This window comes from Eptatretus burgeri, chromosome 9, assembly GCF_056783735.1.
Source record: "Eptatretus burgeri isolate ZD-2024b chromosome 9, Ebu_testis_v1, whole genome shotgun sequence".
Taxonomy (NCBI): domain Eukaryota; kingdom Metazoa; phylum Chordata; class Myxini; order Myxiniformes; family Myxinidae; genus Eptatretus; species Eptatretus burgeri.
Genome location: NC_140969.1, coordinates 99,845,858 through 99,873,357, shown reverse-complemented (window position 1 = coordinate 99,873,357; position 27,500 = coordinate 99,845,858). Strand labels below are relative to the sequence as shown.

General features: G+C 45.0%; 1 protein-coding gene across 1 annotated transcript in view; it reads right to left on the bottom strand.

The window, feature by feature from the left end:
• The window catches only part of LOC147020739 (stimulated by retinoic acid gene 6 protein-like), a 118,974-nt gene that overhangs the window by 54,922 nt on the left and 36,552 nt on the right, over positions 1-27,500 (bottom strand). The window contains exons 5-9 of the mRNA XM_085896329.1: positions 20,920-21,040; positions 17,829-17,874; positions 15,380-15,508; positions 14,702-14,772; positions 6,873-6,984 (exon numbers count right to left, since the gene is read on the bottom strand). Coding sequence (XP_085752455.1) covers positions 6,873-6,984; positions 14,702-14,772; positions 15,380-15,508; positions 17,829-17,874; positions 20,920-21,040 — 479 coding nt within the window. The remainder of the gene's footprint in view (positions 1-6,872; positions 6,985-14,701; positions 14,773-15,379; positions 15,509-17,828; positions 17,875-20,919; positions 21,041-27,500) is intronic.

Genomic DNA, 27,500 nt, shown 5'->3' with positions numbered 1-27,500 from the left:
CAGTCCCCTCTCCCACAACTCTTCAATCTCCCCTCCCCCTACTGACATTCCCCAACTACCCATCCTCCCCCTCAAAGTCCCAACTTCCCCCTCCAAACTCTGTCCCATCTTTTTGCCTCCCTCCAAACCCCAACTATCTGTCCTCCCCTCCTCCTACACATAAAAGCAAAAGGGCATTCTTACATGGATCATGACAATTCATCAATATGGCCGAGAGAAGTCATGGTCTCGAACTCTAGATGTTTATCCTAGTCACCATGAAATGATTGTGGGGTGTGTTCAGTTACCAAGTTTCTTGTAGAGCTCTCGCCAAGTGGATTAAGCACTCGAGCAAGCACTCCATTCAAAAGCGTTGATAAGGAACGGCTGTCTTGGCAAGCGCTGTCCAGCTGCTTGATAACTGAACAAACCCGTGGACAACTCGACAGCGTACGGTACAGACAAAACGCCGACAAAAGGACAAATTCTTTTTTTAATTAAAGACCCCAAATATTAATCATGACTATTTTTGTTGGAATGAAAACTTACCTTGTTCAGTTTTCAACGCATTGTTTTAGTTTTTTTTTTTAATGTATATCAACTCAAATGTGATGTTGAGTGTACGAAAGTGTACATGCACATTTCAAAGTGTACGTGTACAGAACTTCTTTAAAGTGGACGTGCACATAATAACTTCTAAAAGAAGAAGTAAATTAAAAAAAATTCTTCGGAATTTTCCCGGCCTCCTGACTAATCAATTAGTATATCGGCATTTCACAACCAACCCACATTTCATCACCTCTAATGTTGATTTAATTCATATGATATGTGAATTACATGAATCCATGCACATGTGAAATACAATTTGTTTATAAATCCTGTACTTGCGCACTATTTAGTCTTGAAAACTTGGACAAAAAAAAGAAAGTTTCTTTTTTTTATTAAAGACTTCATACCTTCTTTGGGTGGTACATAATAGATCGCTGCCTCGATCGCTCCGAACAAAACATGCATTATCTCGTTTCCTCTGCATTATTTGTAATCAAAATGTACCTTTGTTTCCTCAAAACGTAACCTTTATTTGATGATGGAAGATGCATTTTTTTCAGTCTTCAAATGTACACCAGAGGCGTCCAGAGCCTCAGAGCTATGCGGAGCAAACAAAATGGTGGAGATTTGATTTTGAAGCTCCTCCCTGAATGGACAGACATCTCGACTGGCAGAATATATATATATATATATATATATATATATATATATATATATATATATATATATATATATACTAACATACAGACAATAACCAGGACACTGATCGATATCACTATCCTCATCTGGAACCGGTGGATAATCACTGTTTCAGGTCCTACTCCTGTGCAGCTCCAGCAGCACAGCACATATACCACCAAACGAGATCGGCCTGCATGCTCACCACCAGATATTATATATATATATATATATATATATATATATATATATATATATATATATATATATATATATATATATTCACACCAAACCTGCCTTTACATATAAATTGATTCAATCTGCACTCGCATCTGCCTCCAGATCCACAATGACGCTGTTTCCGCCGTTTCCTGTAGTTGTGTCACGGTATTCTTGACTTGTTTCAATGACGCTGCAATCATCTTGAGGTACTTTAGCATAGACCTTGCAACAAAACCTCCACAACCCACTTCCACTGGTAGAACATCACACTTCCACCTATGGTCGTTACACACTTCTCTAACCTCTTCATACCGACACAACTTTCTTTCATACGCCCATTCCATATTTCCCTCCTGTCAGCTCAACGATAATAACCCTTTTCACCACATCAGACCAAATAATTAAATCAGGTCTTTGTTGGATGACTGCAATACGAGATAGTAACCTCAGCAGTCTGTCAAAATCTGCATCTATCTGCCAGCCCATACCTGGCTTCAAAATTCATACTGCCCCATTCTTGTCGCTTGCCTTCAGTTTCTCACCCTCGTTTATGAAATTGATAATGGACTTCTCTTTTATGTCTGATTTGTTTGCCTCATCACATAGTTTCTTCGCAACCTTGACAATCACTCGCAAAACCTCGTTATGCCACCAGGTACACCTGGCTCGAGATTTCAGGCAAACAGCTCATATGTGTTCTAATGTCTCTTTTCTACCACACCTGGCACATTTTACCGATTCAGCCAATTTGCATTTTCCAGATTCATCACAGTTAGCATCTGGTCACACATTGATTGAAGTGCAAAGATTAGTCGCTGTGGCTCCATCTTCCACAGCGATGCTCAGCTAACATTCCTCTGCACAGCCATCTCCCATGCCGTACATGCTCCTTGCTGAGGTTGACTTGCAACTTGAACCGTTCTTCTCTCCTCTTCCACACGCTTAATCTCTTCAATAACCATCTCTCGTCTCCCACCTGCACTTGCTCGTGGCCACCGTTTCCGTTCTTTCCAACCAAATCCTTTCCCATAATTTTGTAGTGCCCCGTTGATTTCCTTCATTTGCCATCTACTCTCCACATCTTCAACCATCCTCTGAACATCCCACTTAGTTCCCGTTCTTATATTTGGCCCCAGTTCACTGATCACTGGATCGTTTGAATCTCGAAGCATCATTTGGAATCTGACTTTCCCAATCTTATATTCTTCAGCTCGTGACTTCAATGGCAGCTTTATCTTTGAACTTCTGCTGTATAAAACCAAACTGGCTCACATTTTTGGCAAACCCAACCATTTTTGAATGTATGAATTAACGGTCTTCTCCATCCTCTCCACTCTTGTTCGAGCAATCTCATATATTTGGAGAGGCCATAAGACACAAGGCAACAACCCAAATTGGTAGCACCATATCTTATACTGTACCTCCCTGGCAAGCTACAACCATCAATTGTAGACAGACCTTGCACAAGTTGCCTCTGCACCTGGATTCCTCGATGCCAATCTGTTAAAGGTGTGCATACCATTTTTCCAGACTCTTAACTGGCTGTTCATTCAATGTAGGGATTCTATCCCCAGCCACCACAAAATAAAGCTCTTTCACTTTATCATTCCTCATACAAAGACTCCTGCTCTTCTTCAGCTTAACTTCCATCCAGCTCCATTTAACGAGCTGTTCTAGTTACTTCAATAACATTTTAGCGGCTTCCCATTCAGGAAAGAGAATGGTGATGTCATCCATAAAGGCCCTTATTGGTGGCTGTAGTTTTTTTCCCTTTCTCAAATGACAACTACACCAGTTGCTACTCCTTTTGTCCCACGAATAATCCCTTTCATAGCCACAATGTACAGCAATGGTGAAATCGCACAACCCATTGGTAGGCCTACTTCAAGTGCCTGCCACTTGGTTGTATATTTCGGTGTAGAAAAACACATAAAAAGGCATTGGAATGTTGGACAATCACCTCTCTCACCTTGTTGGGGACCCAGCAAAAGTCCAACGCTTTGGCAATCAGGTGATGCTGTACTGAGCCGTAGGCATTCGCTAGGTCCAGACATATAACATAAAGATCCTTTTTTTTTCTTGTCTTGCATATCAGATAGTGTCCCAGATCATCGCCACATGCTCGAAACTCCCCAGAAAGCCTGGCACACCTGTTTTCCGTACAGTTGTATTGATGTATTCATTATTTACCACAAAGTTGACCAATCTTCTCGCTAGTACACCAAAGAATATCTCAACTTCCACATTTAATAAAGATATTGGACGAATCTGATTTATCTCCTTCGACTCTTCTTCTTTGGGGATATAAATCCCATTCCCATATAATATATGAAAAGCCATATTTTTATATATGTATATAATATTTAAATCTCTGAGATACTTGATTTGATTGGCATCCAACATCTGACTTCTTTTCAACCCTCGCAGTGAATGTTTGCATATCAGTCACATTGGTCATGATCATAACACCGAAACATAATGTACTATATATATCCTCAGACTTGTGTTTCAAAATGTCAAGTTCATCTGTTGGCATGACAAGGTTTCCCATTACTGATGATGGTTTGGCCATACATACATGAGAGTTTTCTCAAGTAAAGTCCTCACCTCTTCCATTATTAGAACTTAATGATACTTTCCTACTCAACCACATGAAAATATCCAAGAAAACAAGTAAAAAAGAAGTAAAATGTCACAGCCCCCATTATTTTTTTTGTAATTTTGCTGCATATTTATGCACAACTAAAATGGCCACCAGTCTATCAGTCGGCCATCTTTGATCAGATCACAAAATAAAGTGAGGAGCACGTGTATGCCATCATGCACTGTGCCTGTGCCAAGTTTGAACAAAATCAGACCATGCGTGTCTGAGAAATGGATGGGAACACATTTAAGTGACAAAATGGCCACCAGTTGGCCATCTTGGATCTGATCTCGAAAAAAATGACGTGCCAATAAAGCCATCATTCCTTATCGGTGTGCCAAGTTTGCACAACATTGGTAAAAGCATGTCTGAAAAATGGTTGAGGATGTGTTCCACATTGGGCGTTTTTACAACTAAAGTGGCCGCCAGTCGGCCATCTTGGATGTGATCTTGAAACAAAATGACTTGCTTATGTAAGCCATCATTCCTTATCTGTTTGCCAAGTTTGAACAACATTGGTAAATGCCTGTCTGAGAAATGTTTGAGGACGTGTTCAAAGCTGGGTTTTTTTTACAACAAAAAATGGCCGCCAGTCTACCAGTCGGACATCTTTGTGGATTAGATCGCAAAATAAAGTGATGTGTAAGTGTACCCCATTGTGTACTGTGCTTTTGCCAAGTTTGAACAAAATCGAACCATGCATGTCGGATAAATGGTTGGGGACATACTTAAGTAACAAAATGGTCGCTCGTCGGCCATCTTGGATCTTATCTCAAAATAAAACAATGCACACATGTAAGCCATCATTCTTTATCTGGGTGCCAAGCTTGAACAACATCAGTAAATGCATGTCCGAGAAATGGTTGAGGACGTGTTCAACATCGGGTTTTTTTACAACTAAAATGGCCGCCAGTCGGCCATCTTGGATATGATCTCGAAAAAAAACATTGACCTGCATATGTAAGCTTTCATTCATTATATGTGTGCGAAGTTTGAACAACATCAGTAAACGCATGTCCGAGAAATGGTTGAGGACGTGTTCAACACCAGGGTTTGTTTGTTTGTTTTACAACTAAAATGGTCGCCAATCGGCCATCTTGGATCTGATGTTGGTTAAAAATAAACAATGACGTGAATATGTACACCATCATGTGTTGTCTTTGTATGAAGCATGAATAAAATCAGAACAGACATGTCCGAGATATGATTGCGGACGTATACACGCACGCACGCACGGACACGAAAATCGAGACCAAATCCATAAGCCCCCGTTTCGGACTAAATCCAGTGGGGACTAATAAAATAAATTATTCCTACAGGCCCTGTCACACCTTGACGTTTTAGCCAGCGTATGCCGACATATGAAAAATTTGGCGAATACGGTATGGGTAAGTTTTGTATACGTTAAAAGCACGCTGGCATACGTCGTAGTACGCCGAGCTCATCGACAAATTTTAAGCATGCTCAAAATTTTTGACGTATGCCAGCGTATGACTCGCACGTTCCGCATATGCTGGCCATAAGTTGTAGGCATGTTATGCGATCGTCAACACACGTTACTTGGAAGTTACTCATACGTCGAGGTAATGTTTAGCGTACCTGAAACTTATTTCTAACCTATGAGTAACATGCTTTGAACCTATGTGTAACGTATCTCCAACGCATATTGACGTGTGTAGACTTATTTGACATCTTCTGGACGACCACAGAACTTACTGAATGTGTTTCTAACTTACAGCTACCGTATCATGGCGTATGGGCAGCGTTTAGGGGAATTGGTATATAAAAATGGACTTCACAGGAGGAACCTGTCAGTGTTCCAGACTCCATGTTTTTTTTTTGTTTTTTTGTTTTTCTTTCTTCGGCATGACGTTGATATTGACACTTCGATTTCTAGTGCGGTTATGATTTAAATCGTTGAGCGGCAGCCTTTTAATAGGCTACGCCACGTGATCGTCGGCGATACGCTGCCGCGCTATGCATAAGTTAGACTATCGTTGGGCATAGGTTGTGAACGCCAACAACACGCTAAGCATTCGTTGGTATAAGTTATCGAAACGTTCTGTTTACGTTACCAATATGTTATGCATACGTCCAACTTGTTATGGGTATGCCCAAAACTGAAAAAAAACATCAATAGTTCAGCGTACGCCAGCGTTTTACATACATTTTGATACGTTGCCATACGCTGGCTAAAACGTCAAGGTGTGACAGGGCCCTACAGAGCGCATGAGCAACCATAACCAGATTATTTTATTTTTTATTTGTGTAGCATTGGATGGCAGGTTGGCAATATGATGTTTGCCATGTGATTATTTTGATCTTATGAATGCTTACGTGTCTTCAATCCACATCTTTTGTGCTGACCATTTTGAAATTTTAGACAGGATGTAGGAATGGAATTTAAAATGCAAACTCAACCCACACACACCCACACTTATGGTCACACACAACTTCATAATGAAAACGACGTTAGGTTCATGAAGAGTTCCCATAATCTGAGTTTTTCAGTCATGTTCCCCTCTTGGAGGGCACTTAACACTTGGAATGCAATATCTGCACAGTCCACGGATGAAGACCATTTGGGTCGGTGATCGATATGTCTGATCTGAGCCTTAGTTGTGGAGTGAGTATCCATACTAGTTGGTATTCCCTGACCCTGCCATTGCTATGACATGTTGCGTACACCCTCATATGTCAGCGAAGTGTAATTTTCACTTGGAACACCCCCTTGTCTTGATATTAGGCCCCATTTTATTACCAATAACAGATGCAGGACAATTAAAAACATTTCACTCACGCAGTACAAGCAGATGAAGGACAGTACACCTGTCACATGGAGTCGAACTGGAAACTTGAAATATGGATCCCAGTCATATATCTTCCTTTGAAACCAAGATTTTGTGGGTGCGCTGGGAAGATACAAAACACACAATTTACTCTTTTGTATGAAATGGAGAACATTTTACAGTACAACAAAGGTCATCCTTAAAGTTACACAATTACTCAGAACGTGTTTTATCATTTTAATTTATATCGATCTATAATTCCAGGTGGAGCCTGGTGTTGGCGCAGTGGTTAGGGCAGCGGCTTGGGATCCAAAAGGTCCTGAGTTCAAGCCCCGTTGGTCAGGTCAGGTATGGGAGCATGTGCCAGAACAGCACGTCGCTGCGTCCACTTTCCGCCGGTACTCCAGGGGCCTCCGTCTGGCCATCCCCCAGGCAGATGCCAGGCCCATCCCCATCTCCTTGAGATGATGGTCAACCTGTTGCAACCATGAGGCACGTGGTCGACCCACTGGCCTCCTCCACTCATGAGACTCCCTCGCTGAGAGAATCTGGTGAGCAGGATCAGAGTCAGGAAAACGAGCCACATGTCCATACAGCCGCAACTGACGCTCACGGACTATGCAGGTAACAAATCTCATCCGAGTCTCTCTCAGCAACCGCTCGTTGGACACAAAATCCGACCAGCGATAGCCAAGGATTCTCCGAAGAGACCTGGTACCAAAGGAATTAAGTCTCCGTCTCAGATCCTTGGTCAGAGTCCAAGTCTCGCACCCATAGAGCAAGACTGGAAGTACCAGGGACCTGAAGACTCGGACTTTCGTCCTCCCGCACAGGTACCGGCAGCGCCACACCCCATGATCCAGTGAATCCATGACTCCCCAGGCCCGACCCAGACGTCTATTGACCTCTGACTCGCAGTCAGCAGAGACATGAATATCACTGCCAAGGTAAGTGAATCTCTCCACGACCTCAACATCCTCACCACAAACAGACACAGACAGGACAGCAGCATCCAAGATGTCACCGAAAGCCTGGATCTTAGTTTTGACCCAAGAAACCCGTAATCCCAACGGCTCCGACTCCTCATTCAGCACCTCGAGGGCCCCAATAGGATGTCTAAAGTCTCCGCAAAGATGACTGCATCATCTGCAAAGTCAAGGTCCGAGATCTTGACATTCCCAAATGACGCACCGCAACTTGATCTCTCCGACATCCTCCCTAGAATCCAGTCCATACAAGTGCTGAAAAGTGTGGGGGCAAGTACACATCCCTGACGAACTCCAGTAACAACTGGAAATAAGTCAGAGATGGTACCACCACACTTCACAGCACTCTCAGTACCAGAGTAGAGTTCAGACATCAGATCGATCAGTTTTGGTGGCACCCCACGAAGACCAAGAATCCTCCAGAGGACATCCCGATTCACTGAATCGAACGCTTTACAGAGATCAACATAGGCTGCAAGCAGCCCCTGCCGAAACTCTCGTCTGCGTTCGGTGAGGACACGAAGTGCAAGGATACGGTCAATCGTTGACCTCTTTGGTGTAAAGCCTGACTGCTCTGGACGCTGGTGCTCAAGCAGATGGTGGCGAACCCTATCGAGAATTATCCGAGCAAAGACCTTGCCCTGCACTGAGAACAGCGTCACCCCTCGGTAGTTGTTGCAGTCTTGGCGATCACCCTTCCCTTTCCAGAGAGGGACAACAAGGCCCCTCTTCCAGTCAGTTGGGATGATGCCTGTGTTCCAGGCAGAGCACCAAACTGCATGCAACGACACGAGTGCAGCAATTCCACCAGCCTTGAGAAGTTCGGCATGGATGCCACAGATACCTGGAGCTTTGCCCCGTTTCAACTGGTTCACCGCAGCCCGTGTTTCCACAAGCGTAGGTGGACCACAGTTGATTCGAGGGTCAGCAACAGGGATTGTAACACCCTTGACGTCCAACTCGACAATTGGGGGATCAGCCTGGTACAACCGCTCAAAGTAACCGGCCCAGCGGGCCTTCACTTCAGACTCCTCTGTCAAGAGCCTACCACTCTCTGCTCTAACTGTAGTGCTCCGAGGGATGGGCTTGGATGAACGTAATGCGCGAATTCCCCTGTAAGCGGGACGAGAATCACCTGTCCACAGGTGATGCTCTACCCCCTCACAGATTCCTCGCACATAGGCCTCCTTGTCCACCCTCAGTGCACGTACAGTTTTACGCCTCAGCTCCCTGAACAGCTCAGCTCTGCCATTCAGCCTGGCCCTGCGACTCTGGTCAATGGTATCCAGTGTCCCTTGAGAGACAAAATTCTTCTTTGCCCTGCGGTGAGCTCCAAGGCATCCACCGGCAACATCAAGGACGGTGGTCTTGAAGGCGCTCCACAACTCTTCAGGACCCCCCAAAGTACCCAGACCCCCAAGTGTCCACTCAGCCTGTTCGCAAACTCCTCAGCTACTCTCTCATCCCTGAGCTTGGCAACATCCAGCCTCGGCTGGGATGGTACCATTCTCCAGGATTTAAGGTGCAGCTTTAGAGTTGCTACAACAAGCCTGTGGTCAGTATTGAGGAACTGAGCACTCCGGTAGACCCTGCAGTTCTGGATCATCCTCCAACGACCGTCAATGAGGACATGGTCAATCTCCTTTGCCACACCGCCAGCGTTGGAATACCAAGTCCAGCGATGAGCTTGTGGGCACTGAAACCATGAACCAGCCACCCTAAGTCCATGACTTCTTGCAAAGTCAAGGAACTTAGTGCCATTCTGGTTCATAGTTCCTGACCCATGGGGACCAACACACACCTCATAACCGTCCCTATCAGTTCCAGTCGATGCATTGAAATCCCCCAAGACTAGAAGTGTATCTCGTCTGGGGCACTGATCAACCACAGACTCGAGTGTGGCGTAGAATGTGTCCTTCACGGTGAGATCACTCGCCTCAGTCGGAGCATAAACAGAGACCAGGGAAATGACACCTAAGGAGTGACGAATCCTTAATCTCATAATACGCTCGTTGACCGGTGTTACCTCAATTATCATTGGGGTCAGCTTATTGGACACAGCTACAGCAACTCCTTGGGTATGGTAACCATCAGAGCGACCAGACCAATAGTAGGTGTAACCACCCACCATTATCTCGCCGCAATCCGGTCTCCGAACCTCAGAGAGAGCTGCAATCCCGATGTCCAAACGCTTGAGCTCAGATGATAACAGAGACAGGTGATCATCCTCTCTTAGGGATAGGACATTCCAGGCACCCACCCGAAGGGACCGCCTCAGGTTAACCCAAGGAGACCGCCGTCTGGTGGACAACACCTCAGCACCACTCCGACACACTCTCCCGCAATCTGACCCAGGGATGTTACACCGTGGTTTCCCTCCTATCAAAGATTGGGGGTCCCGAAGGCTTTGCCCCAATCCCGTCATCCGGTGAGCTGCCCTGAGAAGGGAAGCTGCACAGGAGGTACTCCCACGGAGTGGGTTTTCAGATTTTTTTGCGTTTTTGCGTTTTGCGGAATGAAGGGTTTTACGGTGGCTGGAGTGCAAATCCTGCCACCAACCTCCTAATAAGAAGTGACCCAACTGCAGGAGGACGTCCGCAGACACAGTTGGGCACTAGATATGGATGGCCGTTGGCTCACAAGGAGCTCCTCCGCCCTTTGACAGGTTTTGTTTTTAATCCTGCTGGGTGTCCATATCCAAACACCCTCCTCACCAGAAAACCTGGTGGGGGAGACGGTTTAGTCGCCGACAACCCGACCATGGAACAGGTTAGTACAGGTTTACATGGTACCTGTAGCAGGTCACAGATCGAACCTGACCTGACCGTTGGGCCACTGAATTAATACACCAGGGGGTTGACTCAGCCTGTCATCCTTCCGAGGTCGGCGAAGTGAGTACCAGTGTACTGGGCTGGTGTATACCCCGGTTAAAATAGGTGTACCATATCCCCGTGTCGTAAGAGGCGACCAGGGTTGCGTCAGGAAGGGCATCCGGCGTAAAACATGTGCCAACTCACTATGCGGATCATACGGATGATCCGCTGTGGCGACCCCTAACGGGAGCAGCCGAAAGAAGAAGAAGAAGAAGATCTATAATTCCAGTAATCTCTGTGTGTCTGTCTGTCTGTCTGTCTGTCTGTCTGCGACCGCCATTTCTCAACGACCGCCAGTCTGATCTCGTTGAAACTTGCCAGGAATATTGCCGGGACCCGCGGATGTGCCTTTTCGAGGTTTGATATCGATCGGACGAGCGGTTCCCAAGTTACGGCCATTTATCTGTCGACCAGTGACAAGACACGGTGCTATGATGTCACGAATGACGTCACAATAAATGTTTATTTATTTATTCTTTTTTTTTTTTGCACGATCGACGGTCCGATCTGATTGAAACTTGCCAAGAATATTGCCGGGCCCCCGCGGATGTGCTTTTCAGGGTTTGATATTAATCGGACGAGCGGTTCCCAAGTTACGGCCATTTATCTGTCGACCAATGACAGGACACGGTGCTATGACGTCACGAATGACATCACAATTAATGTTTGTTTATTTATTTATTTAATTTTTATTATTTCTTTTGCACGATTGAAACTTGCCAGGAATATTGCTGGGGACCCGCGGATGTGCCTTTTCGAGGTTTGAGAGAGAGAGGCTGCACATACTGGCACTCACCTATGGACACGCACTAGTTTTTATATACAAAGCGAAAGATTCTGGAAGAGCAGTGGATTTGCCAATATGAAAGAGGAAGGGAGACGTTCAAGATCCGGAGAAGTACCGAAGCATTGCGTTTCCTCGTCGTGTTTTTTTCAGTTCACTTTGCAAAATACAAACATGATGAAGCTCCTAGAGAGGATTCTGGATCGGAGGATATGGGAACATCATGGAGCAGAAGATAGACGAAGAACAATAGGGGATCAAATGGATATGGATCTTTATGCTGAGACTGTTGGTAGAGAAGAGGTGGGAGATGCAAGGGGGAATGGCACTCAGATTTGTGGACCATTGAGGCAGGCTACCTTTATTGCCTTTGTTTCTTCAAAAGGGTACTTTTATTTAATGATAGAAGACATGTTGTTCAGTCTTCAAATGTACACCAGAGGCCTACAGTACAAAGCCTCAGAGCTATGCGGAGAAGTGGCAGCAATTTGATTTTGAAGCTCCTCCCTGAATGGAGAAGCCCCTCTCTGAACGGGGCAAAAACCCCTCTCTGAACGGGGAAATTCCCTCCCTGAACGGGGAAATTCCCTCCCTGAATGGACAGACATCCAGACAGGAAGCACATGCAGAGAAACACACTTAGCCCACAAATGTTCATTATGGTGATGGAACTGGTCAGCATGAAAGACATTCTCAGGAAGCAAATGTATGCAGATGATGTGGTGAGGGTAGCTGAGAGCGAGCAGGAGATGCAGGATGTGCTGGAGGAGTGGAAAGAGGCATTTAAGAAGCATGGATTGTAGATGAGCCTGGAGAAGATGGAGGTTATGTGGGTCAGGCAGAGAGTAATTGAACATCAGGTTAAAGGGAAAGGAGATAAGGCAGGGAATTCGATGTGTGTGCCAAAGTGGAACAGTAGCTGGTGATGGTAGCTTGGAGGCAGAGGTACAGAGAAGGATACAAGTGGGTATGAATACATGGAGGAAAGTGTGGAGGGATTGTTGGCAAACGGGAAGATATTGAGGAAGTTGAAAGGGGACGTATAATGGTGGCACTGACAGAAGAGTAACAACAAAGGCTGCAGGTCTGAGAGAACAACTGGGTCAGGAGGACTGCGGGAGGGAAAAGGGTGGATCGAAGGAGGATGGACAAACTTTGGGAGGAGATTGGTGTGCAGATGAGCTAGGCAGGGAGGTTGGTAAAGAGCTGGCTAAAGTGGGCAGGGCACCTGGTGTGGATAGAGGAAGAAAGACTTCCGAAGAGAGATAGACATGTTGAAAGAACGAGGCATGAAAAAATAGGGGTAGACTGCAATTGAGATGCGAGGATTGTGTGAAGAGCGATGTCAGAAAGTTGGATATGGCTGAGTATATAAGGCAGTAGAGGAATGTTATGGGACAGAACAGAGCAGCAGCTCATTACCAGTCGGACTTAAACCCATATGAGGGGATTTTGAGGAAGAACTCTATGTATCTTATTTATAAAGCTCAATTCCTGTCTGTGGGTCATAAGTGCCACCCATTCTACAAGCGCCACTCATACAACCCCTCTCTCCCCCAGCTTCACAAGCACCACCCATTAGCCACGCCATGCCTTTCCTTTCAGCTGGCCAGAAATGGCCGCACAAAACCTCTGTCAGATTTATTTCCCAGGATTTTTTTCCCATTTTTTTTTTGTATTGTGAAGCGTTTTTTTTTTTCTTTCTGGTAGGTCATTAAGTAATATGTATTGTGAAGATCGGTAATTCATACAAAACCATAAGGCCAAGATTCCCCAATTTGTCATGCAGGAAATATTTGAAAACATATTTCATTGAATTTCTCTGGGTAATGCTGGGTACTTCAGCTAGTCTAATATATAAAGCCCTTTCTAACCACTGACTGATATTAAAGATTGGTGTCTTCCAGGTGACATAGAAAACTGAAATTTTGCGCGCTGATGGACATTGAGGCTGGTACACCAGGAAAAATCACAGAACCATCAGAAAGCATCCGAAAAATGAAAATATAAATAAATGAAGAAAAAAAAATGAAAAATCAAATGCAGGCGAGTGACCCGAGAAAATGAGGAAACATGGTTTGTATGCTTACACAATGTGTAAGCACACCCTGCCAGAATATATACATATATATATATATATATATATATATATATATATATATATATATATATATATATATATAATCTCATTCTATAATCTCATTCTATAACCACTGACTCACCAACTGATATTAAAGATCGGTACCTTCCAGGTGACGCAGAAAGCTGAAATTTTGCACGCCGATAGACATTGAAGCCGATACACCGGAAAAAATCACAGAATCATCGGACAACATCCATAAATGAAAATACAAGTAAATGAGAAAAAAAATGTAAATAAATAAATGAGAAATCAAATGCAGGTGAGCGACCCGAGACGATGGGAAAACACGATTCATTATTGCTTACAATGTGTATACCCCGCTGGTCTTAATTAAACACATGGTCCTGCGATTTGTGATGGGAAGAAGCCAATCCTAAGATGCACAGTGGAATTCTTTCTTTAAGGGTTCAACAAACAGGTGAAAGTGATATTATCTCTATTATAATACCAAGCTTGCACACTAAAAACTCGGCTCGCCGTCACACGATCCCTTATGAAATTGCTGTGGCACTTAGCGGACATGCCGCCAATGTTTGGGAAGTCTTGGCGTTCCATAGTACCACTTGCATTTTGCACAATGCATATTTTTGTCATTCCCCGTGTACGGTCTGTTGTCTGCTACCAGCTATGTTGTACTGCTATCCCGTGCATGTGCACGGGTATCGCTAGTATTAATATACAACTTGAGGTGTGTTTGTTTGACATGCATGGACTCCTGAACCGCCGAACAGAATGAGTTGAAATTTGGTGGGTATTTAATCAAAGTGTGCCTGGGAATGTTTTAAATAACAAAAAAAAAACATCACTCTCACCATCAAGACAGGTGGATTTGTGTACCGATGCAAACTATGTATAACAATGTGATAATAATTAAAGTTGTCATTTAAAATTATCTATTTTCAAATGTGGCGGTGATGGGGGGGGGGGGGTGGATCGTGTCAATAACTTTTCGAATGACTTTCGTAGATGCATTGTTTGAGTCGCGTGTAGATCATGAACTCAAGGGGTTCCGCAATCAATTTGCAATGCAAGTAAATCAATTGTAATATCTCACATGACTGATGGTTTGGAGAGCAACCTCTTCACGTAGTGCAGCTGAGTAGCATCCACCAGGGTATCACAAGTCTGTCAAACAATTTATGATAATCGAAACACACCAAATATCTGATTGTCTGATTTTAAAAGGCACCGAAAGTGATGTTAACACACATCTCCATGCACTCTTGTTTTTTTCATTGAAAACGTAAAAAAACGTTTGAACATGAATCAAAGGTCAAAGTTCTTCTTTCTTTCTTTTTTCTAGAAGCTGGAATCCATAATTTAATTTTTTTTAAAATACAACTTCATTGATAAAAATGTTTCTTACCCTCACTCCCACTACCTCTTTAACAACTCCTCCCATATCTTCTGCAGATCCAAGTGTGGTGCAAATGTTTGAGCCCCCCACCTCCCCCCCAGGCTCCATGTGGCACCCATTATCAAACCTGTATTTACCTTTTCAAAATTAACACCAATTCACCAAGTGTGGTTTTTTTTTTTTTTGTAATTTTCATTTCATCAAAGCAGCAGTATCACTATAACTTTAACTCATTAACCAATAAGGACAACATAACGACTGATTTTCTTAAAATTAATTAAAATTGCCTTCATGGAGAAAAACGAACGAACATTACATTTAGAAACAACAAACGCATTGCATGTCCAAAGAAGAGTTTGAAAGTGTTAGCCTCACCTCGTCATCCTGCAATCCCAGGTAGATGAGGATGGTTTTGATGAACATAAAAAGAAAACGAAGAACCAGAAAGAAGCAGCAAACGAGCGAGGGCCACTGAATGTGGATGTTGTGAACCCCCATCAAGTCCTGCAAGAAAGATGGTTCAGAGGATAGGTTAGTCTGAATCATTCAGTTTCACCACAAATGCAAAACGAAATAATCTGTTCCAACTGACGAGGGAATTTTCATGCTCAAGATGGGTTGAGTTAAGAGAGAATGGACCGTGACTGTTTACGATAAAACTGATGCATGTATTCAAACTTGAATGACATCCAAAAACGATGTCATCTTTCATCGATTATACTTACATCAAAACAAATCAAAACATTGCAAGGAAACAATGAGAATCCAACAGGGTCATCCTGTTACCTCTGCCACCGAAAGTGGAAGGTGGTTATGCTTTCACCTCTGTCTGTCTGTTTGTTTGTCTGTTTGTTTATTTGGCTAAAAAAAACTTTTTCAGCAAGTATGTGAGTCTGTCGTGTTTGTCTGTCTGATTGTTTATCACACGATTTTTGGCCAAAGTTTTCAAACAATTGTTCTGAATTTTTTTGTGTGCGTAGGTGACTGGCCAAGGACAGCAAGGCTAAATTTTGGTGAAGATCCGAATCTGAGAATTATTTAAGTGATTCTTCACCATTGAGAGATAGGGCCAAAAACTATGTATGGCATTACGTATATCTCAAAAAGTTGTGGACGACTTGAAACAAAACTAGGTGGATGAGTTGGTTAGGTGACAAGAACAAGCCGATTCGATTTTTGTGATGGTCAGGATTCAGATCCGACCTATTGGTGGCACACAAAATATTAACTATTCAGCCTGGCAGAGGTATGTGCTGTTCTGTTTCGCTAAGTTGTCACTCTCGGAGTGTTTTTTCATTTGTTTGTTTGTGCGCAGGATACCTCAAAAAGTTGTAGATGTATTCTGATGAAATTTTGTGGACAGGTTTCGTGTGTGACAAGGTCAAATTGATGCAATTTTGGTGAAGATCCGAATCTGAATCTGATAAATTTTCAATTTTTCAAGTGATTCTTCACCATTGAGAGATAGGGCAAAAAACAATATATAGCATGATATTGTTATGTATGTGGGGTAGATGGAGGAATTTCATCGTAAAAGTAGGATTGTATAGTGTAGCATAGTCCGTGGATGGGCAGGAGACATCTCGATGTCAATTCAGTTGGGAAAACTGTGAGCTTAAGTTGTTATATGTCACCACATGAGGGGAGGTGCTGTGTTAACTAGGTAGGGTTTAAGGCCATTTCTCCCAGTATGTGATTGCCCCCCTGTGACCTTTTCCTATGTTTTTGCATTTACAAAGCCAGAAATAAAAGAACCAAGTTTTTACGCCAACAACAACAACAGAGCCAAACGTTTCCAAGCAGGCAAAAACCCCGCCTTCCTGGCTTCGTACTGGCAGGCCACGCCCCCGAGGCTGATGATTGGTCGGTGTGACGGAAGAGGGAGGATGATCGTGTGGATACGGCGGTCATAACACATAGGACCTCTCTGGCTTCTCCTCAACATGGTCAAGAAGGCAGTGCGATTCTCATTGTTCGTGCTGTGTGAATTTGCTCGCGTGCTGGAACAGGATGCTGGCCATTGCCTGCTTGGCTGGGTCATGAAGTTTGTACACTTTGAGGAGAAGGAGAGAAGAAGGGGCTAGATAGACAAGAGGGCAGTTGGAAGCAAAGTGTGACCTCTGGTTCCTCTTGGCATGACGAAATAGCAGTGCAATTCTCGTTTGTGCTGATGTGAAGGTGTTCACATGGTGAAATAAGACACTAGCCATTGACTGACTTCGGCTGGGTTGTGAAGTTTGTATGTTTCTGAGGAGAAGAGAAGGAGAAGAAGAGCACGTCTCTTGGCCTTATCTTGGAGCCGCAGCAATCACATTGTTGTATGATCAAGGAGAAGGGTGTCGCCATTTGGTGTATGTGGACCGGGAACATAGAGGGAGCGGTGTGGCAATCTCGATTGTGAGAAGAAACTGTACGGCAGTTCGAGGACTCTGGCATTGAAGACCATCCGCATGAATTACCTCATGTATGTGACCGCAAGGAGCGATTTGGCACCATTTCGCTGTGCGTTTCCCATGCAGTGGCGACGTTTTGAGGATCGCCAGGCTCTGAAAAGATCATCTCTGGACACGCCGTGTGTGTGCGTGCGTGTGCGCGTGAGTGAGTGTCCCCTCAATTGTGTGTTCACAGAGCACTGCTCTCTGCATAGCAAGAACGAGGCCACAACAGAATGTGAGAGTCAGATATAATTTAGGAATCGATACCAGAAACAAAGTTCAGAAATAATTAATAAACAACCGTGGATCTCCCTTCCCTCTCAAAGCTATCTTAACCTTTGTATTTTGTGCTATCTGTCACACTCACATACAACAGTCTACATACGCACCATACCACGCTGGCAATTCACCGTGTAAATCATTTGTACCACAAACCTAGAGGACACAATGGGTGAAAAAAAAACCAGAAATGACTACTTGTAAAACTATTGAATTTTTTCACTGATCAAACTGTATCATAATGTAAATATGTACTCTGAGCTTCACTTACCAACAAAAAGTAAAAACAGCATAAAATAGCAATGTGCTATATAAACATTGTCTGCTGAACAATATAATGGTCTCAAAATAACATTGCACTTCAAGTTATACAACATCATTAAATGTTTTACGTTCCAAGTTGTTTGTAAGTATTTACTGCAAGTTCATGTTCTCTATTGTAGGAACTTGAGGGCTCGTACTGGTATGTAAATGGTGTGTGGAGGGTAAACAAATTCTACTATTTCGATATGTAATAAAAAAGATTGTGCCCTTCAATAAACATTTTAAACAAGAAAGATGTCATGCATAACATGATACTTGCAAAATCCATGAAACAAATTGGATCTTAAAAATAATTGGTGGTTGAATTCAGTGACCTGATATGCAAATCCTGTTCAAATTTAAAGTCAATTGGACGAAAATTGACAATTTTAGAAATACTACCTTAGTTGTTGACCTTGGGCCTATGCTGACCTTTTGGCCCATGTTGACCTCAAAAATAATTGGCTGGTTGAATTCAGTGACCTGAAATATAAATCCTCTACAACTTTCAAGTCAATGGGATGAAAATTGAGGATTTTATAAATACCACCATAGTTGTTGACCTTTGGCCTATGTTGACCTTTTAGTTCATGTTGACCTCAAAAATAATTTTCTAGTTAAATTCAGTGACCTGATATGCAAATCCTCTTCAAATTTCAAGTCAATCGGATGAAAAGTGAGAATTTTAGAAACACTACCTTCGATGTTGCCCTTTGACCTATGTTGACCTTTTGGTCTATGTTGACCTCAAATCATTGGTGATTGAATTCATTGACCTGATATGCAGATCTTGTTCAAATTTCTGGTCAATCGGATGAAAATTGAGGATTTTAGAAATTTGACGAATTTGTTGACCTTTGTCCAATGTTTACCTTCTGACCTATGGACCTCAAACAATAAATAGCCTTCTTGCTTTTGACGAACTCCACAATGTGGTGAAGTTTCATGAAGATCGGTTTAATACTGTGACCGGTAGGCGATTCACAAACAAATAAACGGTCAGACAGACATAATAATGCACAAGACCAACCAATATACTTGAAAAATCTTCAATTTTTCCCAAATTTTTGTAAAACACCTTGGGCAGAATCTAACTTTCTGATATTAGAATGGCAATGCAATGGCCACCCACCCAGTGTAATTCCCTGCCCATGAAAATGATTTGGCACCACCAAATCTTGCAGACAGTGTTACATATTAGTGTTCACATTAACAACTAGACAGTTCGTGGAACACCTTACTCTGCGCAGTCTTGAGAAACGAGGATATGGGCGGGGTCTGTGAGCGTCAAATTTCATTGGTCGAGATGATGTAAAATGCCGTAATATATTGTCCAAGTACTCCGAAACTAAGGGTTTTGAAAGTGCCAAGAAGGCGATTTATGCTCTCTGCTGTTCAAGCATATAATTTAATTGAAATAAAATAAATATTTTAAAGGTCCTATAAAAACTTTTTCGGAAGTTTACCGCATGCCTGTTGTTTGTGTCCTTTATAACGTCCTTAAAAACAGTAAGTTTCCTGTTTGGAATGATTTTTAATTTTGTTTAACTGCCAAACAGGCAGAATGAATAAAAAAATGTATCTCACTCCTCTCTGCGCATGTGTGATCGGGACAAACTCAGAGTTAAAGTACTGCTAAACTACAGGTTCGTTTAAAGATTCATGTTCTGATTTGTGTTAAAAATGTAACATTCAATTGAAAGTAAGTTGTTCCTCGATCAGAAACTGATGTTTGTAGACACACAGACAAAGTGAACCAAATGCTTAACCCCGCTTTTCGCTTCACGTGCGCAGGTTAATAATGTTAAAATGTGATACGAGTTCCCTTAAAAGGGTCTTCAATGCACGTCTTTATGAGGTCCATCAAAGACCGTGCTGGTGTTGCCAACTCTCGGGTTGTTTACAATCGCACTTATTCCAAAATAGCTCGAATATGATCAAGTTCAAAGTGAAACCGAGATTGTGGAAGAATGATATATAATTTTAACTTGTTTTCTGTGCGGAAAAGTACTTCTTCAGGGAAAGACGTACCAAGGTGTGTGTGTGTGTGTGTGTGTGTGTGTGTGTGTGTGTGTGTGTGTGTGTGTGTGTGTGTGTGTGTGTGTGTGTGTGTGTGTGTGTGTGTGTGTGTGTGTGTGTGTGTGTGTGTGTGTGTGTGTGTGTAAGGTGGGAGGGAAGGGAGTTGGTCTTCAGGGAGATGGTAAGGGTCTGTAGAAAGTTTGATTACATCTCGTTCTGCATGTTTTTGCTAACTACAACCAGAATGAATAATGCTGTTTGATAATAGCAAACCAGTTAGTGTATATCTCCCTTATAACTGTTTGGCATCTCTGAAATTCCACAGCAGAGGATGGATGAAATGCACACACACACACACACACACACACACACACACACACACACACACACACACACACACACACACCATTCTTTTTCCAGAAACATGACCTAGCGGGTATCTTGGGTAGGGGTTTGTAAATTCAGCTCAAATAAACAGCACTATAAGATGTCACAATATAATAATTTGGCATTGTTTTGATTAGATCTAATATGTTTTTTTAAATCCTCCAGATTGAAGTAATATATTAATTGATGTATGATTTTATATCACATTCATTAGTCTCATGTTGGTGTCGAAGCAGCATGTAATTTATTAGGTATAATGTACAAAGCATGTGTGATGTTGAATGTTGCAGTAACAAATGCAAGGAGCACCAATATAATGATTCAAAATCAACAAACTTCATTCCACTGAAGAGGTATCTTAACAAATTAAAAATGAACACTTGTTGATGTTTACACCCATTTGATTTGACAAGTCAAAGTTGAGCACACACATAAGAACATGTGCAAGAGTTGTAATTGTATATGTTTGTTTGTTTTTTCATGTGTATTTACCATATCAGTGAGTAGCAGAAACCAAGCACAGAGCCAACGAGTTTGTACTCTGTTGTGAGGCAGCAAAAGAAGGGGTAGAAGTCCACGCCGACTTCCAATGCACACAGCAGATAAACAAACACTGTGCAAGTGATATAGTCATGTCAAAATTAAATGTTGTGGTCACTTTTCTATATCATTATCAACTTAGAAAAATTAATTTGATGTTGACCAAAACCCATAATCACATCGTTACTACTTGAATTATTGTACTGAAAGTTAAGACTGGGGCAAATGACATAACAAATCATTTGGAACAGCAAATAATTATTAACTTTCTGGCCAATGAAAATATCAAGCTTGTTCAAAGTTACAGATGTTTGACTACACATTTATGATCATCACGACCTTTAAATTTTCTATAAAAGCTGAGTTATAAACAAAAGTTCACATCAAATTTCAACAATCCATGTGTATCGTTCCCCTTTGTTTGAGCATTGTTTCAGCAAAAGATGTATTTTTAATAGTCTGAGAAAAGTAGATTTAAATAGTCAAAATTGTTACCAACTACAGTGTGTATGTATATGTATATATATATATATATATATATATATATATATATATATATATATATATATATATATATATATATATTATTGTGGGAATGATATTCAAGGGTTAATAAACTGTTTAATAGAATGACAGTTATTTCTTAGAATTTGTTTTGATAAGCGTGATGTACTAATTGTGCGTTACATATGTACAGTGAGATGTTTCTTTTCCCCACCCGACTGTTTTGTCCCCCCCTGTTCAAACCTCCCCTGTTTTGTCCTCCCCTGGCTGTATATTTTAAGCTCACCTGGAACATAGTTCCGGGGAGCTTATGGGATGGCGCGTCGTCTGTCCGTCTTTCCGTCCGTCCATAAACACTTGCAACTTCTTCTCTGAAACTACACACACGATTGTGATGAAACTTGACCACAACCTTCATCACCCAGAATATACCAAAGTTTGTTTATAATATAGCCTACTTATTGACAATTTGCTATGGTTTTTATTTTCATAACAATGCATGAACTCGTGCCTGCCCTCCATTCTTGCTGTATGGGTGGTTGAGTTTTCACGATCAGAACCCTCAAGATGCATAATTCCGTCAAAGCAATCAGCGCTTAGTACAGTAACGTCGGGTGCATCATAACCAGTTGATGCCCCACATGATTTGGTCATTCTTGAAATGGTCGTGTAGTTAAAACAATATATATATATATATATATATATATATATATATATATATATATATATATATATATATATATTGTTGCGGTATTCGCGCCCGCCGGCGTGCGAACGGCCACGTAACTCGAATCGCGGCACGTCGCCCACCGGACGGACAATCCAGTCGTGACCCTCTCGGACTAACGCCGGGAACCAGTCACGGGTGGACCTTTCGGTCTCACCGCGATCGAGCCAATCAGCCCCCGCGTGGGATAGGGTTGCTCGCCGACCCGACCTACCTAAGTACCCACGCGGAGGGTAGACCGGGCGATCGCACCTCGCCGCAGGTCGACTTCGGACACGGGCCACTTAAGCGACCCGTTCCGTACTATCAGAATAACCGAGCGGTGTTATCGTCGACCTCGACGGTTCGATTAATTATCGGGCGTATTCAGCCCACTACCAACCCTTTACGTGAAGCAAGATGAGGATTCAATGGAGGAAAAGACGAAGCGAAGCGGGAGAACAGTTCAACAATAAAGCACATTTATTCGCGGCACACGGGAAGCACACAAATACAATTCCACCAAATGCACACAAAAAAAAGAAAACACAATTCCATTTACACAAAAAGCAAATATAAAAGTGAAAACACAGTGCAGAGCTAATACCGACTACCGAGCACACGGCAACACTTATACAATTCTACTTCACAGACGGCGCCGACAACACATACCCAAAACCAAGGAAAGAATACCCTCAAGAATGAGGCGGGCCTGAGGCCGAGACCGGGTCGCGCCTACCCGTCTGGTGATGAGATGGCGCCTCACTCCGCGGGCCTCGCGGACAGTGCCTGGCAGGGGGTGGGAAAGGGGCCCCCTTGGTCGCACTATCTCAGCGCGGGGGGAAACAGGAGGGGGTTGCTGATGCTCGGGGTATAGAGGATCTTTATTATCCCTGGTGTGCGTCTCCACCTCGGCCAGGTCGCGCTGCCGGCCTTCCTCGGGCGTGCAGCTCCCGGCACCGACGCGAGCACCCCCTCGTCTGCCTTTGCCGCTGCCGCCTCTCCGCCTCTGGACTCTCCGACTCTGGACTCTTCTTTGGACTCTCCCGTTGGACTCTTCTTTGGACTCTCCCGTTGGACTCTTCTTTGGACTCTCCCGTTGGACTCTTCTTCAGCTTCTCCAGCTACTGCAGGCTTCGGGCTCCAGACTTCCACACAGCTCTGACTGACGAACACGGTTCTTTTATCCCCCCGTAGCTTCGCCTTTGACCCCCTCCCTTTGACCTTTCACCTCGCTCCCCATTGGCCCGAGAAAAAGTGGGCGTGAAGGCTTTTTGATCCACAAATTTGCATATATCGATCGTTCTGGAGGCGGGGCCAAATCGCCCCTCGCTCACCGATTGGACGGCAAAAAGTGGGTGTGTGTCGTTTTTGATCCGTTTTTGAAGCACAAAATCCGTGATTTTGTACACGCTGTTCGACGTGCGCCCTGCACGAGTCCAACACCGGTACCCACAGCGGGGCAAGAACGGTGGCGATGCTACGGTTGCGAGGTGTGACGTGAAGGTCGTGGCGGTTGTGGTGAAGCGGTGTTGTGGTTGGTGGTTGATGTTGTGGTTGTGGTGGTAATCATGGCGGTTGGTCCAAAATAAAGATAGTAAAAGAAAAACGGCTATCCTGAAGAGTCGCAGCTCGCATAAATGACATGTATTCCCACTAGACAACGGGTTCGGGCCTAACTACACATGTACTTACCGAGATACCTCACCTAAGGGACCTGAATGGTGGTTTGCGAATTTGGTAACCACAACACTACCCCCTCCCCTTTTTACAGACTCGTCCCGAGTCGTCAAATTTTCGCGTGCCATCATGTGTAGTTTTCCCCTAGTACATTTTACCTACGGATCCCTGAGTGCGACATTCATGGTATTCGTGTCCCCAAAATAAATAACCTGAGGGCTGCGTAACTACCTAAACAAACTCACTCACACGGACGACTTAAATAAAATTGCCGGCGCTAGACAGACATGCCGGGGGGCGCACTCATATTTACAGTACATCTTAACCTTAACTTACAAATTTTACACTAAACCATGGCCCAGGATCATTGAACTCTGCAAAAAGAAAGCAGTTAGCAGGGAGCCAGGCTGCCCACATGCAGTCTCTGGCTCCAACAATGCAGGTGACAGGGAACGTGGCTGGCTGCTCACACGCAGTCCAAGGCCTTCCCTTTTGAACTGAACGCAGTGAACCACAACGGTGCATGGGCTGCACAACGCAGTCTCCGTGCCAGCTCAAGTGGCACACGCAATGAGCACAACGAATGGATGCATGAACGGATGGACCGAATGCAGTGAACCACAACGGTGCATGGGCTGCACAAACGCAGTCTCCATGCCAGCTCAAGTGGCACACGCAATGAACACAACGAATGGATGGATGAATGGATGGACGCAAACACGGTGCACGGGCCGCCACTGCAGGCCCGTGTTGTAGCTGCCAACAGGGCAGTTCTCGCAGCTTGCAAACTGTTGCCTTGATCCTGGCGCACATGGAAATGAACAGGGGGGGGGGCAAAGCAAAAATTGAACGGGGCTGGTGAACGTGGGCAGTGGGCATGGCATGGCAAAGGAAGCAGGCAAACACAGCCCGCAGAAGAAGGCTGCTGCAGGCAAACACAGCCGGCAGATGAACTGGCCGGCACAGGCCTTGACGCAAAACACGGCCAGCAGATGAACTGGCCGGCACAGGCCTTGCAGAAAAACAGCCAGCCGGCAGACGATCCAGCCGGCACAGGCCTTGCAGCTAAGCAGCTGCAGACGATCCAGCCGGCACAGGCCTTGCAGCACAGCAGCTGCAGACGAAGTTGGCCGGCCTCCGCCTTGAAGCAAAACACGGCCAGCCGATGAAGTTGGCCAGCTCTTGCCGTTCAGTGGAGGTTGGTGGAGGGAGTGCGGTGGTGCTGGCCACTTGGAAGGCGGGCTCGGACCTACCTACCTGTCTCCCTCCCAACCTATCGCCTTTGCCTGTCACTGTACATACCCACTCCCTTAATTTGTCAAACCCCAATTTAGCCCCAACTTATTTTTTTATTGTTTTTATTTTTACTTCCCCACTATAAATCGTCCCCTAACCCCCTTTATCGTCCTTGTTCGGCTAACCTATTCTGTCACCTAGCCTACTCCCAACCCCTACGTTCCCTTCCCGGAGGGGAACAAGGGAGAGCTAACGTCCTGTGCCGAGGCCCAACGAAGCCTCAGAATGGCCTCCCCAGAGTTCGGCGATCTAACCCAAAGTGGGTCCAGCGGCCCACAACGAGAGCGAGGGGATGGATGGTGCGGAGGGGTACATCTCCTAATCTACCCTATCCATTAAACAGTTAAACTACCCCGGGGCTTTCAACAAGCGCCTCTCGCTTAAACTATTGGTTCTAACAACCCAGATTCCCGTCGCCTGTGTTGGTGTCCTTACAATTTCGGGCCTCGCCCCCCAATTTTCTCTCCGTGCCCTCACACGGTCTCCTGGCTGGAACACGTGGCTCCCTTTGGCAGGCACGACCCTCTGCCGAATCTCCCGCTATGGCACCCCCGGGCACTACACTGCCTCCGAGCCTACCAGCTCCCTAACACTGGGGAGTGCCCCCCATGGCACCTCCCCTGAAACGCACACGTGGCAGGCCGGCCTCCCGGGCCCCTTTCCGAGGGTCACCCGTGCCCACAACACTGCCCACGCGGCTAATGGCGCCCCGGGCCCCCGCACCAAGCAGGCGCACCCGTGCCCACTACTCTATCCCGGCCCCCCATGGGCCCATGGCCTACCGCGGCCGACTAGCCTGGTGCCCGGGGTACCCACTCAGCGATACTCACCTTTCGCAGCCACGCTCCCAAGCCCGTCAACAGGGCTCCTGCACCCCTCCAAACGGGTCTCGAGCCTACTTTCCCACCAACAACAAAACGACCTCCATTTTTCAATTTGACTAACCCAGCTAACTCACTTTACTCTGACCCCGGGGTCCCTTGGGCAGGAGTCACTCCTCCCCCCAATCACTCATCGCACCATGCATTCCCCATTCGCTCCATTCACACAGACCCGCTGGCCTCACTCATTCACCAAGCACATGTACTCACCTCACAACCCACAACTCTTCAACACACACACCGCTGAACTCTGCCATCCTCCTAACTACATCCCCTAACTAACTCGTGCTCCCACGTCGTCCCTTAAACTATAGCACGTTCCTTTTAACACTACGTAGCTAAACTACGTCCCCTCTACACATTCACTGTCTGTCTCTGTCTCCAAATAAATCATTAATAAATTTCCCAACCTAAATCTCACTACAATCCCTCTAACTAATCCATTCCACGGACTCCATGAGGACTTACCCCTGCCCCATGAAGTCGGTCTAACTAAGCTAACCCTTCCCCCTAACTAGTTTCCATCCTGTGCCCAGGTCAAGGGGGTCTTCCACCCCTTGCCCAGGAATCCTGTGTACCCGAAAGTGAGGCTTGCCTTTTTTTTTTATTTTTTTTTTCATGCGCAGCACCTGCGCGGCAACTCAGAGCTCGCGCACTTTACACCTGCCCGTGACGTCATGCAGCTGCACGTGTTCCTCGTCCCTCCTTGGACGGTGCCATCCGGCAGAGATACCCCTCCTGCCGGATTCCAACCACACGTGCAGCCATGACGTCACCGTGCGCATAAAAAAAAAACAAGCCCCACGTCTCGAGGGGTTCCCCACGCGAACACATGTGCTTTTCCCGTTGGAGCTTAACACACACGATCGCGTGGAGAACCCGTCCGGTCCAAATCCATTTACCTGCCTAAACTTTGTCCGTCCGCGGGATCGGCAAATCCACCGCGTGCGTTTCCGGACCGGGACTTCACTCTCGCAAGCGAGCACGTGGCGGTCTCGTGCGTTGCACAGCACGAACCGCGTGCTCACTGCTGGGTGAACCCGGCACGGTCCCCGAAACAGCTACAGCCGCTACTCGGCTTTCTTTTCTCACATGTCGCCGTCTCCGTCTCCATTCCACACACGCATACCTGCGTGTTACGACGCACACAGTCCACTCCATCACATTCACACCGGGAGACGCGGCTGCGTGCTCCCGCATGCCAACCGACATCTCCCTCACATACCGCTCGCTCACACACACGGTCTCCCTTGCACACAGCGACCTTGCACACGGCCGTTCACTCACGCGTGCGGGGGCACTCACCCGCGGTGCCTCACTCGCACTCCGTGCCTCATCCACACACGGTGCCTCACCCACACACGCGGGGGCACTAACCCGCGGTGCCTCACTCACACTCCGTGCCTCATCCACACACGGCGTGCTGGGAAGCACGTACTCCGGCACCATCGCCACCACACCACTCA